The 18218-nt window shown below is 33.7% G+C and overlaps 3 protein-coding genes across 3 annotated transcripts; 1 reads left to right on the plus strand and 2 right to left on the minus strand.

Moving 5' to 3' along the window:
- The first annotated feature begins 239 nt into the window (after nt 1-239).
- LOC105318085 (tRNA-splicing endonuclease subunit Sen2) lies at nt 240-4719 on the plus strand. Its single transcript, XM_034474750.2, has 9 exons — nt 240-723; nt 1036-1154; nt 1516-1703; nt 2042-2709; nt 2871-2924; nt 3104-3239; nt 3655-3809; nt 4158-4247; nt 4372-4719. Exons 1-9 carry the CDS (start codon nt 526-528, stop codon nt 4435-4437), a joined length of 1674 nt encoding a protein of 557 aa, XP_034330641.1. The 5' UTR covers nt 240-525; the 3' UTR covers nt 4438-4719.
- Nucleotides 4720-4867: 148 nt separating this feature from the next.
- LOC105318082 (uncharacterized) lies at nt 4868-11592 on the minus strand. Its single transcript, XM_011415002.4, has 15 exons — nt 11433-11592; nt 11062-11285; nt 10824-10925; nt 10155-10563; nt 9730-9841; nt 9222-9327; nt 8925-9022; nt 8637-8756; nt 8063-8224; nt 7527-7745; nt 7142-7249; nt 6095-6244; nt 5469-5592; nt 5282-5356; nt 4868-5104 (listed from the first exon to the last, which is right to left on the minus strand). The coding sequence occupies exons 1-15, from the start codon at nt 11521-11523 to the stop codon at nt 5003-5005; spliced, it is 2202 nt and encodes a 733-aa protein (XP_011413304.3). The 5' UTR covers nt 11524-11592; the 3' UTR covers nt 4868-5002.
- A 1487-nt stretch (nt 11593-13079) lies between these two features.
- Nucleotides 13080-18195, minus strand: LOC105318083 (DDB1- and CUL4-associated factor 13). Its single transcript, XM_011415004.4, has 12 exons — nt 18027-18195; nt 17611-17810; nt 17390-17497; nt 16911-16997; nt 16505-16660; nt 16072-16149; nt 15594-15676; nt 15342-15409; nt 15131-15227; nt 14731-14866; nt 13962-14125; nt 13080-13578 (listed from the first exon to the last, which is right to left on the minus strand). The coding sequence occupies exons 1-12, from the start codon at nt 18094-18096 to the stop codon at nt 13491-13493; spliced, it is 1335 nt and encodes a 444-aa protein (XP_011413306.1). The 5' UTR covers nt 18097-18195; the 3' UTR covers nt 13080-13490.
- Between the last annotated feature and the right edge of the window lie 23 nt (nt 18196-18218).

Here is an 18218-nt window from a genome sequence, read left to right on the forward strand (position 1 = left end):
GCAAAATTTATGTTAAGCTGTGAGAGAAAATAATATCCGGATAGTGATGAATTAAATATGTAATTTTTTATATTCAATTAGTCGATATAAAATGTTATTATTATATCATATTAATCCACTAAACAAGGCCCCAGGTTCACATTATAATTTTGATATTATTATCCAATAACTTAATATATTTTTGATTTTTTTTATCACTTTAAACTTCATCACTGTTCATCAGTAACAATTTCGTCTATTAGTCGAATTTTCAAAATGGCGGCGCCCATGAACATGTGAAATTTTGAGAAAACACTTCTGAATTATATATTACGTGATTTTTTTCAACAATTTACACATTTGCAAATGCCTGTTGTCATATCAGACTATGATTGTTATTGATATGATAGGCTTAGCTAGTCAAGACATACTTTATTTAGTATATTTACTCAACAGCTGAAATTGTGAAATCCCATACATTGAACACATGTTTTGTGTTTATTGTGACAGAGCAGAGTAACACGGAGACTGCACCAAACACTTGACATGTCTAATTCAAAATTAATAAATCCCAAGAAGAAGAGGCGAGTGTTTGCCACCAAAGAGTCTCCATTCCCTGTCCCAATAGCAAGCATTACAGGCGAGCCACCATCAGAGACGCAATGGATGTACTACACCGGGAACTTGGTGGGTAACCAGGTTATTGTCCACCACTCAGGGGATATCAGCTTCTTGTACAAAATGGTTAGTTTTTGTGGTAATTCATTTGCTTGAAGATTAGGTGTTTGCCTGTTATAGGGCATGTACAATGTATTCAGTCCCCATTAAAAAATTTATGAAAATAAATCATCTTCAGTTGTTGCATTTTATTCAATTTGATGCCAATATAAAAAACAAGAGAGAGAGAGAGAGAGAGAGAGAGAGAGAGAGAGAGAGAGAGAGAGAGAGAGAGAGAGAGAGAGAGAGAGAGAGAGCTTGAGCTTTCAACACAGCTGAAATCACTTAATTTCTTTATTTGTATTCTGTTTATTGTATCAAATCTAATACCATTTGCAGGGGTTCTTTGGGAAGGGAACTCTCTCCAGGAGTAAACCAGAATTTAATCAGAGATGTAAGATGGCAACACTTCCCACATCAGGGGGAACAGATACATGCAGGGTGATCAGTCGCAGGAGGCAAGTTTCTAATACACAATAGCAATCAGACACAGAGAAAGCTGTTGCCAGTGTCTTGGTCAACAGTAATTTAATGTTGGTGTCATTTCAATCAGCTCGATGTTTGACATGATGCTTTCACTTTCACAAAATGATCAGGTTGAGTCAAATCTCAGCAAAGAGTTGCCCAAACTTAGAATGAATTTAACCACTGTTCATGTAGCTGGCAGAATAGGAAGTGTCATAAATAATGATTATAGATGATCATAAATTTGAGCACAACATGTAGTTAGAGTAGGTAATGAAAAAGTTGGTTTTTAGACAGTAAAGTTTTCATCTGTGTACTGTCATATTATAAATTATTCAACATTCTAAATTTTAGCTACATAAGAAGACTCAATTGGAAAAGTGGAAAATCCAACTCACAACAAGATGAATATGACAGTTCTCAGGAATGGGAATTCTGGGAAGATGAAAAAAATCACATGGATGTTGAAACAAGCAATGTTCAACATTCTGATTTACCTTCAACCAATATCAAGGAGGATATCAGAAATACTTCTAAAAAAGGTAGATTAAAATTTTTAGTACCCAAAATTTTTGAAAAATGTTTTGAAAGATTTAGTAATATACCATCAGTATGTAAATAGAAGACATTGATATTTCTGTGTCTTCTTCATCACAATAAATTAATGTTTAATATGATATATGAAGGTATTTTGACAATATGAATCATAGTATACATGTACATATATTTCATACTTAATGAAAATAAATTTATCTATATAAGTGGGTGAATGAAAACACAAAATACTTCTGTCTTTCATATTTATTCCTAAAGATCTCAGGATTTGTCTACATTATTATGTTGAATGATAAATCTGAAACTGCAGAATTTGACATTACAGATTTGATTGGTCCAGAGATCAGCCAATCAGCTGATGACGATGAGTGGTCAGCAGCTGTGGAATCCTGGGATAATGCCGAGGCAGATGAGGATTTCTGGGGAACAGGAACAGATGATAAGACACCAGACATTCCTTCATCATCGAAAGAAAGTACAGTACCTGTACAAAGCACTGTGGCAGGAGGAAAACAAGAGTTAAATTCACAGAAATCTTCAAAGTGTAATGATGATTTAATGGAAATTAAAAGCCCCACAAATGTTTCCAATCTTGACAAAAATTTACAATGTGATCATTCCTCTTTTGATAATGTACCTGATGTAACTGGTGGTGATGAAAAATGTTCAACAGCAGAACAGTCAAAATGTGTCCCAAATTCTGAAGAAAATGTCAATCGAGTGGACATGGGAGACAACCAGCTTACAAACATTTCTCAGTTGTGTGTCAAGGAGACCAAGAAGAAAGATTCGCAGAATGAACGTGATAAAGAAATAAAAGAAACTGATCCATTGTGTCTGTCGTCGGAGGAGCATGGCGAACTGTTTGTGATGGAGGATTCTGATAACGAGGGTGAGGATGGGAAAAGGAAATGGAAAGAGCCCCATTGGAGACCAGTGGTAAAAGAGGATCCATATTTTGTCAAAGAATTTCTCCATCTTAGCTTAGAAGAGGTAAGCATGTTGAATTAAATCTTGCTCACCAATCCCCTTGCAATTTTATGTGGTAGAAACCTGTTTTCAAAAATTGTGCCTATATATTATGTGTACATGTATGTTAAGAAATTAGGAAAATTTATTCACTTAATATTCAGGTTTAAATTTTGTTTTTGTAGAGTTTCTTCTTGGCTTATGGGCTTGGCTGCTTAAGAGTTTATGAGAATGAAAAGGTAAGTACATAATGTAGGATTTGAAAAATGTATTTGGAAAAAATTGAGAAAGTTTTTTATTGTATATTGATGGAGAAAATCTGTGAATTGTTAAATATTATTAAAGTTGGTTTTATTCAAACTAAGCAAATAAAAGTTAGTTATTTTTTGAAACAGACAGAACTCATTCTTTCCAACAGCTTTTAAATCTCACAGACTTGTGGAGAGCATTCTGCCAGCGACACAACAGATTTATCTCCCTTTATGTCGCTTACCATTACTTTAGGAGTAAAGGATGGGTTCCCAAGTCTGGACTCAAATTTGGAACAGACTTCAGTATGTTGTACACAGAGAAAGAATGGAAGAGAGAGAGAGAGAGAGAGAGAGAGAGAGAGAGAGAGAGAGAGAGAGAGAGAGAGAGAGAGAGAGAGAGAGAGAGAGAGAATTTGTTATGTCCCATTACTTTTAAAACATGGGACCAGAAGAAATTACTGATGAGTTCTTAAGCACCTTTGCAATAAGTGGACAATAGATCAAGTTTATTTCAAATTGGAAAGTTGAAATGTGTATGGAAACATCTTACATAATGACAAGAGTTATTCCCCTTTTCATTATGAATAATATCCCTGTGCAGCCGTGTATTCTAAACTTTTTGGCCTTGAAAAACTTAATTAATTAGTTTATTTGACCCTGCTAGTGACAAATAAAGATCATTAACATCACAATTCTGTGAATTTCTTTTGTTGTGCAGTTATTTACAAGGAAGGTCCACCATTTTATCATGGGAGTTATTCTGTAATAGTAAAAATGGTGAGAGATGATGATTTGAAAGAAGAGGACAATTTGCCAACTTTGAGCTGGACACAAATAGCTGGATTAAATCGGCTAACTGAACATGTAGCAAAGGTCAGTCAACATTGATTACTTATAATTAAAATAGAAAGTTTAAAGAATGTGTAATGCGCGTATACATATGTGGGTACATGTATAATTAAACAGTTACTGATACTTACCAGACTTCATATACATTGTTATTCAGAAAAAAGGATTATCTATTACCTAATTATTTCTTGGATAAACAAAAATTTATGTGATTATTTATATGCCATTCCCAGAATACAAAAGTTTTCATTTTTCTGTTTTATAAGGTTTAATGGTATTACATGTAATAGTATATATAATTTTAAATTTTATACATGTGTATCAGATGTATATGACATTAGTTTCAATACACAATATGTGGTACTGTTGTAGCAACTGCTGATATGCTATGTCATAAGACCTACACATGTGAACTCTGACCTGATGTTGTCCCCAAATGTGATCAGCCAATTCAAAGTTAAGGTAAATGTTTTTTAATAGATTCAGTATCCTCCTTTGTTTGGTACACCATGTAATTACATATAGAACCAATTGTTTGAAGTTTGTGTTTAAATTATTTTATAAGAGCTAACTTTTGGTTTTGTAGGAAATAGTTGTTTCACGCTGGGTTTCTTCACAAGAGAGAGAATCAAAGACAGAAGAAATACCCTGATTACCGTCCGAGTTAATAATATACATTTTACCTTGAGACAGTCTTAAAATCTGAAACATTACATTCTGTGTGTAAAGTACAACATGTTCATATAACTTTTTCTATATGCAGTGATTAATGTTATACTCGTGTACAAGCTAGTCCATGTATGTGTACCATGCTGCAGAGTCTTGCAAGGAGAAATAAATTCTGTGAAAAAATAATTTTATTGTACATAAAAGATCACTTTGATTTGTATGTTCACAGAGATTTTATTTTTATATGTGGTAGCTCAGTGCAATAATGGAGATACAGGTAAAATTAAATTATGTTTTATATATACCTGTAGATGATAACTGTGAAGAATAAAAGTATTCTCCTAATCACCTCAAAAATAATGATGGACTTGTTGTATAGGTTAAATACTTTAATTTAATAAGAATTGTTTGGCACAATACAGTCATCTTTCTTTAAATGATTACAACTTTGATCACAAAAATGAATAATTTTTTGGTATGATGTACATAATTTTAATCATTAAAAATACTTCTGACGAAAATATGGGAATTACATGTATCTGAATGTTTTAGGTATTAGCAGCATCCTGGATGATATATGGTATTTTCCTGTGCTGAAACCATTCCCCTAGTAAATAGTCCTCTCCTTGGAAAATCACCTCCAGCACAAACTGTAACATACAAAGAAACAAAGATAACTTCAAATATCAAATTGAAATGTACATTGTATATCAAAATGTGTCTCCTTATAAGTTTAGGTGGAATGGGAGGGGGGGGGGGGGGGTAGGCATTTTAAATACTTTTTACATGTATTACATGTACATTGTAGATTGAGTTCTTACACTTACCTTGAGAGCCTTCTGTACAGGTATGGTAAACAACTCATAGGCAGGTAGAGACAGCAAAAGTAAGCACAGTTTTGCCTGTAAACGAAGAAACAGAATTACAAAAAATTTTAACAAATGAATACAGGTACCGGTATATACATTTTTTCACAAAGTGTTGAACATTTTCATCAGGTTTTAGTTTTCTGACCTTTGCCGAAGGAATGGTTTTACTGTCAATGGTTGAGTATCGGCCAATCTCATGAAGCGTTTTGTTTATCTCCTCATCACAGTACCCTATGATAGAATGAGTTTTATCTTCCAAATCTTCAAACCTACAGAAGTGAAAAAATCATTTTAGTTTAGCCACATGAAATACATTGTATATCAGTTAGGTTGAGTATTTCAGCCCTTACTTATCCTGGAAGTAGGAGTTCAATAGTACGTAAAGTAAATGTAGATGTTCAATTGTTCGAAATCAAATGTGCGAGTACTGTATACAGGGTTATTTTCGACCCGTGTTATTTTTGCCCTTCTTCACTTGCATACGGCTTTGCCCTGTCTTGAATTCACCCAAATGCAGATGTGTTAACAGAAATATTATTTGCGACATAGAATTCAGTTCATACAGTCTTAAATTCGCACCCTGACAATGAGGGCGAAAGGGGCAAAAATAAAATGGAGGCTAATATTTCCCTGTATACAGATCTCATCAAAACAAAAAAAGAATTAACTGGAATGATTAAAACAATTGTTCCTTTTCTATTTTTCTGCCCTAAGCTTACAAATCATCTACCAGTAGAATTATTGCATCATTGCAATTGATACACAACATACCATCTAGAAGGAGGAACATCAGTTATGTCCATATTCCTGTGTGTAGATCTGCCTGTTTTACAACTCTGTAACCTAGCGACATGCTCCTCAAACAATGGACTCATATTCTGAAATTCTCCGTACTTCAATCTAAAGATGGCCAATTTTTCCCTGTTATTGATATAAAAAAACCCATTGGCAAGTATTGTTCAAAGTATCAAATTACAACGGATGTTGACCAATGTATCTATAGTTATTACATGGATAAATGTTATTGAAAAGACACTCAAAATGTAAGGGTTGGTTATTCAATCATAAAAAAATCAGGAGAGGGGGAAAACAAAGAAGAGTACATGTATCTTGAGCCACACTGCCTACCGAGTAACAACTTTCACAGTAATTTTATTTATCCCTTTCTACATTTACTTATGCCCATTATGGCCACAACGTAGTTGTAAAGATTTTGATTACAAAGAAAAAAGCAATCCTATGAATATGTTCAATTGTAAAGGGATGGAAGATATAATGATGGACCAGTAGGGATTTAAACCCAGGCCCCTGAATCTCGGGTCAGGTGCTCTACTCACTGTGCTATTCGGCACTGGTTTTAGAACCTGTTTGATCATCAAATTCCTTGCCCCCTAAATGATTTTGCCATCAAATATAACCCCAAGAAACCTGTCAGTTCCAGGGGTTGGCATGGCACCAAATGTAATGGGATGAAAGAACAAATGATGGTCCAGACTGGGATTTGAACCTGGGCTCTCTGAATCTCTAGTCAGGTGCTCTACTTGCACCAGTATTCAAACCAGGCTGACCATCACACATTTATCATTGTGTTTCTACTCCCCATAAAAATTTGTACTCTACACTAATTCAAACATGCCTTCTTATTATATGTTCATCTCAACATATTTAAAGGCTATAATGAAAAAGTCCAGGAAACGGAGAGAAAAAAATATTTTGGTTTTTGGTATATGCCCTTTGTAACTATGGGTATTGAGCTTGAATTCAGAAGCAACAAATTTTAATTTTTCTTTCTGTATAAGTTTATAATCTTGAATTTACCTGTCAATTTTTTGCAGTTCTCCTTCCAAATCTTTATATAGCTCGTGTTTGACTTTAAGCATAGACTTTTTGTTCTTGGCCACAATATTTTCTGGTTCTAGGGTTTCCCTTAAATGAACAAAAGAAATCAGTATTTTGCAGCAAACAAACACCAAATTTTTATTTTTATTTAACAAACCAAAATCACATTTAACTATTTCTCAACACGCTTTTACATTCCGCGGTACTAATTTTCTGACTGAAATTAACTGCCACACACTCATAAGGATTTATTACTACCAATCAATGTAATATAGCTTGTTCAAAAAAGGTTCCCCGTAAATTCTAAAAAAAAATTTATCAACCAGGATTTGCAGTTATCAAATTTAGAAAACATCACTCTTACTTTTCTTTCTTTTTCTCCTGTATACTTTTGGGAGATTTATCCATGGCGACCAGTTGCCATATTGGCATTTTCTTGGCGGGGGCGTGCCCGGTGTTTCTGTGGTGGTCAGCTGACAGCAGGTCCTTGCGGATCTTGTTTTGGACCAGACCTGTGGGGGTAGGCTCTGGCTGATCCTTGTTACTCATCAAAGAATCCACACGGGGTGTTATAGCCTTCCTCCTGTTGTCAAAATAATGATTGTGTGATAAAATACATTCCATGTTCGTGTTTTTTTATCTTCTGAAAGTCTTACAAAATAAATACACGTAGGCCTTAATTAATTTATCTGCCACTTTGCCTATTGAAGCAACAGTGATCTACTGCATCCCTGAATCTTAAACAGCCCAAAGAGGCAATTAAGGAGGATGGTTGGTCAACAAATTAACGATCAGATCTACCTCAAATTTTAAGGCATGATTTGTTTAGCTCATAAAAACTATTGTAGCTAAAACTAAATGTTCATATGTTAAGGAAGTTTGGGCCCTATGCATTCATACCTGCTCCACAACAAAGCCTTCATCAAGATCTTTGACTGTAGTGTGAGGTCCGCTGTTTTCTGAGGTTCCTCCAGGTTTATGAGGTCCTCCCACGTCTCCACCACAGGACCTTGATGCTGCGGCTTTTGTGGTTTAATTCCTACTCCACCCCAAAGTGACTTCCTGTCATATTAAAAGAAAGCGTCAATACTGTGGTTTCAACAATATTTGTTGAATATCAATTTTCGTGGATTCAGTACTGTTTGTTGAACAAACATATACCAAATTTCAAGGATTTCATTTTAAAATTGATTTTCAAAATTAAATGCTCATGGAATTGCAATTTTTAATAATGTATTGTATTGATAGGATCATTGGCCTAAAATTTACCTGTCCTTAAAACTGTGATTATTATTTATTTATTCCAATAAAATTGATGCCCATAAATATTACTGAAACTACAAAACATGTAATTTGTTTTAACAATAATATCTGATGGAGGAACGAGCCACATATTAAGCATAATTAAATATTTTACAATATGACACAAATCTTTCTTACATAAAGTGAAGAAATTATGGATACATGTACTCACTTTTTTAGTTTTGATGTCAGGCCCGTGATTCCGGCCATTTGTTCCAGCAAGCCCCGCCCTGATGATGAGGCCATTCTCTGGAGGGCAGTGGGTTGTTGAGATCTGGATTGATGGCGTAACCTGTAAGAAATACCATACATGTGAAGACAGGCATTTATGCATTCATCTTATGTATCATATTAAATATAGGATGACAGGAAGAACAATTTGTTTTAGAAATCATCTCTTAAACATCAGATTATCAATAATAAAGTTGATTTTTTTAGAGAAATTAGCAATGTAACATACAGATGGGTGGCTTGTTTGCTCTCTTTATCAAATGGAGTTTTGGTTTCAACAACTGGTTCTTTCCTTAAGGCTTTAACAGCATCAAGTTTTAGAGGAGTCTGGAATAACATTGAAAAACATGCACATAAATATACTGATCTCTGTAATTAAAATATAAGACAACTGTAAAAAGTGCATGTATATTAATATAAGATGTATTTTCCATGTCAAAAAAAAAAAGAAAGAAAAAGAAAATATTGTAATTTAAAAAAAAATTAATTCCTGTCGTTTTATATTGTGATCTGCCTTTGTCCTTACCCTTGATTTAAGTTCTCTGGTCTTCATATTGTTGATTGATGTCAGTATCATGGACAAGGCTTGTAGATAATGAAGGTGGTCCTTGCGTAATCGATCCTTCTTTGTTCTGTAAACAAGAATTTAACACATACCGGTATCACTCTTGGACTTACAATCTTTAAAACAATTTCATGAACTTAAAAAATCTCTGAAAAAAAATTCCTAAAAGATGACTTTAATTTCTTACAGATGTATACCGTAATTTGAATACCGTATATTGATTGTCATTCAATTTAACTAACCCATTAATTTTAAAATTCTCACCAATATTTTGTCACATATTAGAGTTCAACAGTCAATTTTGGTATCTTGAATACAATATCTCAACAAATACCATGGATATGTCTCTGAGGTAGTAGGAGGTCTATATATCTCTTTACCTCTATATTTCATATCCTGAATATGCCAAATTTTTCTTAGTCCAGTCAAATTGGAGATAACAAAGCTTGACTGTAATTTTAAAACTTACGTGATTCCACTTGGAATACCAATCAGCTGATTGGGGCCCTCAGTGACAGGGGACATTAAGGTCATCCTACGAGCGACCAGCTCCTTCTTCATCAAATTCTTGGTCAGAGGATCTACAATAAAAAAATGAAACCAAATAAATATAAATTTATAGATGTATATTCTCTTAAACTCAGAACATCTTTATCACTGACATTCAGTAATATGAATGAACCACAGTAAACAGTTAAACACTCAAATTAGATTGATAACTATAAAGATACGCAATGACAAGTGACTGATTAATTATAAACATGATTTGTTATATCCAAAAAATTTACACTATTAAGATCAGGGGAAATGAAAGTAAATTCACTGTAAGTAAGCATGTTTGGTGTGACCATGTTTGAGTGTACAGTAACACACAACTAAGACTTTTTCTCATACCCACTGATAATCTTCTATTGGTGTTGGGATCAATCATGACAGATTTCCTGCGGGTTTTTCTCGGACTTCCGCAACCTCTAACGGGCCTGATCACAGGACATTCCTTCACCTGATCCCCCATCTCTTCCTCCTCTTCCAACGTGTGCAGGTCGGGGAGGCCCAGCTGTAGATTGGTCAGTGACATTAACACCATCTCATTTTCCTTGGTGTTCCCCTGCTCTTGTTTGCTACTGTTTATGCTTTCCTGGCGTTTCCTGACATACTCTTCATATGAGAGACCACAATGGACTCTTCGAATGACCCTCTTGCTCTCATCTAAGTACTGCTTAATGTCATGAAAGCTATGCACCTCTGGGAGTTCTATAGCTGGTGTATCAGTTTTGGAACTTTCTTCTTCTTTAGCAGCCGGCTGCATTGAAATAAATCCATAATACATGTATCAAACCTATTTACTTGGTGTCAGATATAATGCTCATTGAAGACAGAATAAAAATAAATTCAAAAGGTGAAACTTATTGAAATTTGCTTTATTTCCCAGTGATAATCAATTAAAATAATTTGTTCAAAATTTACTGAAAATCTGTTCTTTTTCTATCCCTGAAGATTTTTATTTTTTATGAATTTTTCTTACTAAAACTCTATGAACTGCCATATTTAGTAGCAAGATACCTTAGGAACTGGTGTGTGACTTATTGGAGGTAATGTGATGCCATGTTTTTTCTCATGCCTAGCCCCATCTTCATGCTGCCTGAATAGGGCCTGATTTTTAATCTAAAGATAAAAATAAACAAAAAAGTAATATAAATTCATTCATGCTTATACTTTTTGTAATGCACATGTAACAACTTTCAGAAATCTATAAACAAAAAAGGGGGTTTTCAGAAAAAGGAAATGATAAAAAGTTAACCTCTGGGTCCAAACATTTTGACATTGTTTTAAGCACCAAGTCACAAGTGTTGAGAACAACTTCATCTCCCAGAGCTTTGTACATTTCTCCAATAGCACTCTGGTAGCCTTTGCTGTCATTTTCTTTCCTTCTCACATAGTGTTTTTCCCACAGATCATCCGGTCTCTCCTTTATCATACATTTGTTTGTTTTTGTCCATGTTTTATTCGCCACATACGGAAGAACTTGGTTTTATAAAAAAAAAATGACAAGTAATTGGCATAAAAATTGAGCTATTAACTAAAAGATCGAAATTTTGTACAATATGTAGCGGTACACGTACCTGTACAATATTGCGCTTTGAATTTCAACTTTAAAAGTAAATTAATTACCTTCTGGTGCTTTAAAATACTTTTGCACTGCTTTCGTAATTTCAAGATTATTTGGAAAAGTGACTGGCTTCTTGTATTCAGAGACCGTCATTTTTACGTCTCTTAGTTTGCTTACAACCTTCTGACAATATGTTTCTTGGCGCCATGTGTCACAATCAATGACGTCACAGTTAAGATAGATCCCAATCGGAGTTATCTCTCTTTTGACGTAAAGTCATGTTTAAAAAAATTGACGTCGTTCTCAAGACGTCAGATACGGAAATACAGTAATTTTGGTAAAATAATCAGAAATAAAGATAAAATAGCCAAATTTCTAGCGAGAACACGTATTTTTTTTTTGGGGGGGGGGGGAGGGGGGCATACATCTTTTTAATTTCTAAATTGTTTAAAAGTTATTTCAATTTTTCAAAATAACTCCTTCTTGAAAAATGCTTATTGCTCCTATATATATTTCATTAGAAAAGCGTCAAAACAGCACCATTAACAATACACAGTTCAAAGCGATATTTAAAAATAGCGTAGTCAAATTTGATAAAAAAAAAAAATTATTCTGAACTGTAAGTCCTAAAGAACGATTTGGCAAATTTTCAGGGTATGTTTTCTCGTGAGATTTTTTATGGGGTAAACCCGCGACCCACCATAATCGACACACTCAGCAAATAGAATAGACGCAATTTTATGAAAAAGCATCCTAAGACTAATATTTTTCATTGGCAATTTATTTAAGACAAGCGTTGAAAATGACAGTTTTCCGACTCGTGCTTTACAGTCTTCATTAACTGCTTAAATTACGACTATACTTTCGAAGCTACTATATATAATTCGGATCTTTATATATCACAACCTCCACCGATTTACGTTCATTGTGTTTTACTAATTGAATAGTTGTAGAGAGGGAATGTCACGTAGGTTAAAAAAGGAGAAAGAAAATACGTGTACGTAATGTCTATAAATAACTGGATATCCATAGTTTTTACACAAGAAAACTTCTCTGAGAAAACTACAGACGCTCTCCATCTTAACCAACATTTAAACATTAAAAAATGTATTCCGATCATAAAATCAAATCTTTGTTTAGTTAATCATGAAATTGAGATGGAAGCGTCTATAAACTATAGCACAAGCGATTTTTGTGTGTATAGGTGCGTAGAGTTTTGCAAAAAAAAAATATAAAAAAAAAAATATATATATATATATAGAGAGAGAGAGAGAGAGAGAGAGAGAGAGAGAGAGAGAGAGAGAGAGAGAGAGAGAGAGAGAGAGAGAGAAGTGAAGAAATTTTTTTTCTGGGACAAGGGGGTTAAAATGGAAATGGTATATTCAATGTGGTTTAAGCATGCTCCATCTAGAAAATTAAATTCAAATATTTCAAACTCCATAAGCAATATGTATGTGATAATATATGTATATGAATAATACACCACTTAAAATTATTATTTCCTGCATGAATTGGTATTAATGTTTTATAGATGGCACTTGAGAAAAATGAAATGCTAGATAAAAAAATCAGTTTTCAATTTTTGTGACCTAGCTGTCATCAAATCTAGTATGTACTATGTGCTGTATGTAACATGTACCTTATTTTTAAGTTATTAAAGTTTTCACTATAGGTAAGAAGTATTCCATGCAAAACAAATTAAACTGATCTGTTTTTTAAGTTATTTATTATCAATTAAATAACATTTAATATTATGATAAAGTGAAATACATTACATATTACATTTCAAAACAATTCTAGCTGACAACTCCAGCAGTAAGCTACTCACGACTTTTTAAACAAATCTATGACGCAGTTTTTTTGTAGGTCATTAAATAAAAGATCACACATATATTTCAGCATAAAATAGCAGTATAGTTCATGTAACAGTACCAGTAGTTAAAAGCTGGACAGTAAGACTAAAAATATAGATATTACAAATACTTTAAAGCACTAAAAAAATACTTTTGTTTAATTTTCCGCAAAGTATTTCTCAAATTAATGAATTCAGCTACAATCAAGTGAACACATTTTCTTCCGAGTCTTTTTTAATATGAGATGGAGACAGTCATCAACTCTTTTTACTCGACTTCTTTCACAATGGCCTTCTTCCTCTCTGGTACGTAAGGAACCGCTCCTGGTTTGCTGTGTCTCCTCTTGTTAGATTCCCTGTTAACAATGGACAATATTCATGAGTTCTTTTGTTTATAAGTACATCAGCAGAAATTTTGTTGTTATTAAATTTAATGCACGTAGCAAAATATCTTATTAAATTTATGGTTTCTAATTACATAAAATAAAATTTCAGTTTGTCCCTTTCCTCGATTCTTACATAAGTATTTCGTCTTGAAACATCATTGCAAAATTTATGAAACAATAAAAAATGAGAAGCACAGTGCACTAATACAAATTTTTTAAAAAATTAAAAATGTAAAAACAAAACCAGTAAGGTTTTACTGATGTCACAAAAATAATAATCTCCTTTTTCTTCCAAGTCTCTCTTTTGTTTGTAAAGACATACCACTCAATGATCGGTATGTTTCGTGACTTACTTTCGTTTACGTGACTCCTTCATTATCCTCATCTCCTTGGACAGGCTGTAGATCTGTCTGGGGACGTGTCGGTGCCGCGCTATCCTCCGGATTTGTGGGTGATGAATGAATTTCTCCTTCAGTTTCTCATTGTAGTTCATGGAGGCTTTCTCTCTTGTCGACAGCTACAATATCCAGCCATGAAGAAAATTTAACTTGGCATTAGGAATCATAACTTTCATAAGATAAAGTAAGAATAATTGCTTTCAAAGGTCACGATTTTGGTCAAATTTTATTTTTCTGTTTTTATTATTTATAATGCTTTAGAAATGCATTTCTTAATATCAAATTAAATTTGGGTGCCAGTCGAAGAATTGTAAGCTCTGTAACTTGCGGATAACTCAACAAATGACACTCAAATAACACTCAAATTTTGGTTGCCTATTAAAATGCCTCACTGAAGCATTGTGAACATTTAAATCGAAAAAATAATTTTTGACCAAAATCGTGACCATGTCCCTTTAAAAATGAATTTAAAATGATCCCTAATCCTGAGTTATATTCCAAAACATTTTCATTACTGTATTCAAACTGTATACCAGGACTCAAACCATGTGCCTTTAGAATACTGGGTCAGCTATTGATCATCAGACCAGATATACACATTGACACTCAAACACCCATTTTTGGTGTAAAATAAGTGATATCACTGTAGAAACCAAATTTCCAACCAAGCTCCACAGTAATGATATTAATTAAAGCCTCCATTCATCCTGTTATTGATTCTTACCATCCCAAGTTTTTCAGAGGCCCTGGCCTTCCACACACGTATGTTCATTTCATCGGAGCCTGAGATGATGTATTTGTTGTCTAAAGACCATTGCACAACCCGTACCCTCTGCATTCTCTTGGTGTGGTAAATTTCCCTGTATCATAAATTTAGTTGATAAAGATCTACTTTTTACACGTACAAGAAATTAGGTTTTAACAAGAAGTAGCATTGTGCTATAAATTTTAATGTAGAGAAAAGCATGGTAATAAATGGATGGAGAGTATAATACATTTGATTCATAATTGATGTTGTCTGTGGAATAGTACATGTATATACCGGTATATGCTTATCATATGCCTTTCTAACAAGTTAAATATACATGTATCGATGATAAATGTTTCAATTTTCCTTTTCTCACCTGCTGCGACTGGTGTCGACACTGAATATCCTCAGACACTTGTCATATCCAGCCGACACTAATTCTTTACCAGTGGGAGAGTAGTCCACATCCATCACTGTAAAGACGATGATGATAAAGTTGTATTAAATATATTACATACAGGATGTGTACAGTTTATATCATATATCATGTTACACTAGTTTAATCTGTTGTGAAGATTAACACTCACCAGCAGCTACATGGTCCATGTGCATCATGATGGGAGCTGAGAGCTTTCTCATATCAAATGTGTACAAACTAATCAAACAGAAAAAAAAACTTCATTGCTTAATCATGAATAAAAATAAATGATTTTGGCCTTTCAACTTGTTAATGAAGATTCTACTAAAATGACACTGATACATGTATGCATGCACAAAAAAAATTAACAATCTAAATATAGTTTCACATTTGACAGTTCTGTATCATTGGGTCAACTTACTTATAATCTTCACTAGCTGCTGTGAATACGAAAGATTCCATGGGATTCCAGGCTATTGCATTGGACTTCAGAGACAAAATCACCTAGAACATAGATATCATAACCATCAATGCCTACTGACTTCATTCGCAGAAACTGCTGTACAGTTATAATTACCAGTAATGTATACAAAATTCTGATCAACCATCAATGAGGATAAACTGTCTGGTATGGTACAACTATACAAAGTTCTTAGCTTCCAGCATATTTACATTTCAAATCAGTAATACACGATGCATGTGAGCTGATCTTAAAATCAAACTAAAGCTGCACATTCATATTAAATACATCTGTACATTATCAACTTCTCTGAATGGAATGATAAACAATGCTATAAAATGCTTTCTGTCATAGCAAGACATATATAGTGTTCATTGCAGTTCCATTTCTGATACAGACCCACACTGAACAGCTGTACAAGTCTATATATACAATGTACCTTTCGTAGTGGAGTAGATCCCCTCAGATCATACAACAGAATACTACGGTCTGATGCACATGCTCCCAGCAGGTTTGTCTGAAATACAAACAAATAAACCTATCATATAGAGTACAAATGAATTTTTTTCCACAACATCAGAAAAAAGCAAAATTTTTATCCAACAAGTTGTACAAAAGGTTCTGGAGCTTTAGATAAAACTTCACGGTGTTAAAAGTCTTGTGAGAAGTCAAATTTTCACAGAGAGGCAAAGCTCATTTGATACATGTACTGATTACTCATTAAGGTTAACAAAGATACAGTGTAATAATGAAAATAATGAAAAAAATATATAATTTTTGACATACCAATGAGATTATTTTCCCAACCAAGTTAATAAGCATAACATAATTAAAACATATAACACAAGAATAGTCTCATCATAGCCACTGACCTCAATGGGGTTGAACTTGACATGGTGAGTACTGTCCACCCCCCAGGTGAAGCTTCTGACCGGCTCCGATCGGTCCTCTTTCCAGATGTCTACCTGCTGACCACAGGTAGCAAAAATATTCTCTGACTGGTGATGGTCCATGTACTGGAACACGCTCTATAAAAGAAAGAGCGGAATCAACATCAAAATAAACTGTAAAGTTTGTTTGTTTTTGTTTTTTTCAAGGTCCAATTAAGCTTGGCAATTGATTATATTTGCTTTGCTTGAAGTTGGACATATTCTTAAATATCACTTATACAAATGTTGATTCAACATGAACAATTTGAGATCACAGGTGTATAGGTGAGAAGCAAACATGTAACTCTGAGCTTCACCTTTTATACTGATATTGCTAACTCCATTTTACCTTCCCAAGTATTGTGTTTATGGGTTCCTCATTAATAGTACATTCTTCTGAGATTCCCCACTGCTTGACTACTTTATCCAAACCACACTGGAATAAAAAAAAATGTGTTGCAGCAGAAACTATAATAATAATAATAGTTTATTTCCAATTTTGGGCCCAGAGGGCATACAAGATTACAGATGCCTAAAAGAGAGATTCTACATATAAAAAAAAGTCCATACACATACATGAACTTGTAACAGCCGGGCAAATGTACATCAATATGTCAAAACATATTAACAATGTGCATATAATATGTAGTCATAAAAGTAGTTTATACAAATATAAAGATAGTATCATGATTTGTATAAGTATTTCACCGGTCATTTAGATCTTAAAGTATTCTGTCTTTTTTTGAAAGCATTATGTATGTACAACATTGACAATATCAAAAAAGACAAAAAGAATAATTTGTATGCACAACTTGCAAGGAAACTTACAGTCAGGAAACTTCTCCCATCCGGATGAAAGCACATTCCCTGGACTACGCCTTCATGGGCTTGAATTGTTGCGACACAATTTCTCTTGGCTAAGTTCCAAACACGTACCTAAAAAAAATTTTTTTAATTGTGTGAAAACTCACGTGATCATTTTCTCTTTAATAAAAAATGGACCTACATTGAATATTATTGATGTATCAAGTTATTTTTTTAAAAAATACCTCTCCATCACAAGCTCCTGAGAGCAAAAAGCTCAGAGATGTAGGATGTTTACACAAACAGTTTACTCCATCTCTATGTCCATCTAGTGCTCCAATAAATGGCTTAGCAAACACTCTTTCTAATTTTGTTGCATTTAGTGCTCTAACATATTCTCTAGGAGCTTCAAATGGGTGCAATTTCGGGTCATAATTTCTTTGTACTGAAAAAAAATTTAAACTCAATTATCTGTACAGAAGTTGTGTATACGATCTCATAGCTATAGGTATACCCTATTCATTTTGCGAATAATGTAATGAACAATTTCATTTACTGAATTGAAATCAAGTAGAAATTAGGATGACAATTAAGCTCATCATCTGATCATCGGATGTAATTTTAAGTATCAGGTGTTACAACGGAACAAGCGTTTACACACCTTTATGGATGTCTCTCTTAGTTTCTCGTCTGTATTCATCTGGGTTTCTACTTAATACTTTGATCTTCATGATTATTCAACGGTCCAAAAATTACTAAATCTCTGACGAGACCCACATGGCAATGTTGACAGTTTCTACAGTTATCTGCCCCTGAATTTCCGGAATATCGCAAAATTAACATACCGAGGTCG

This window comes from Magallana gigas, chromosome 5 (genome assembly GCF_963853765.1).
Source record: "Magallana gigas chromosome 5, xbMagGiga1.1, whole genome shotgun sequence".
Taxonomy (NCBI): Eukaryota; Metazoa; Mollusca; class Bivalvia; order Ostreida; family Ostreidae; genus Magallana; species Magallana gigas.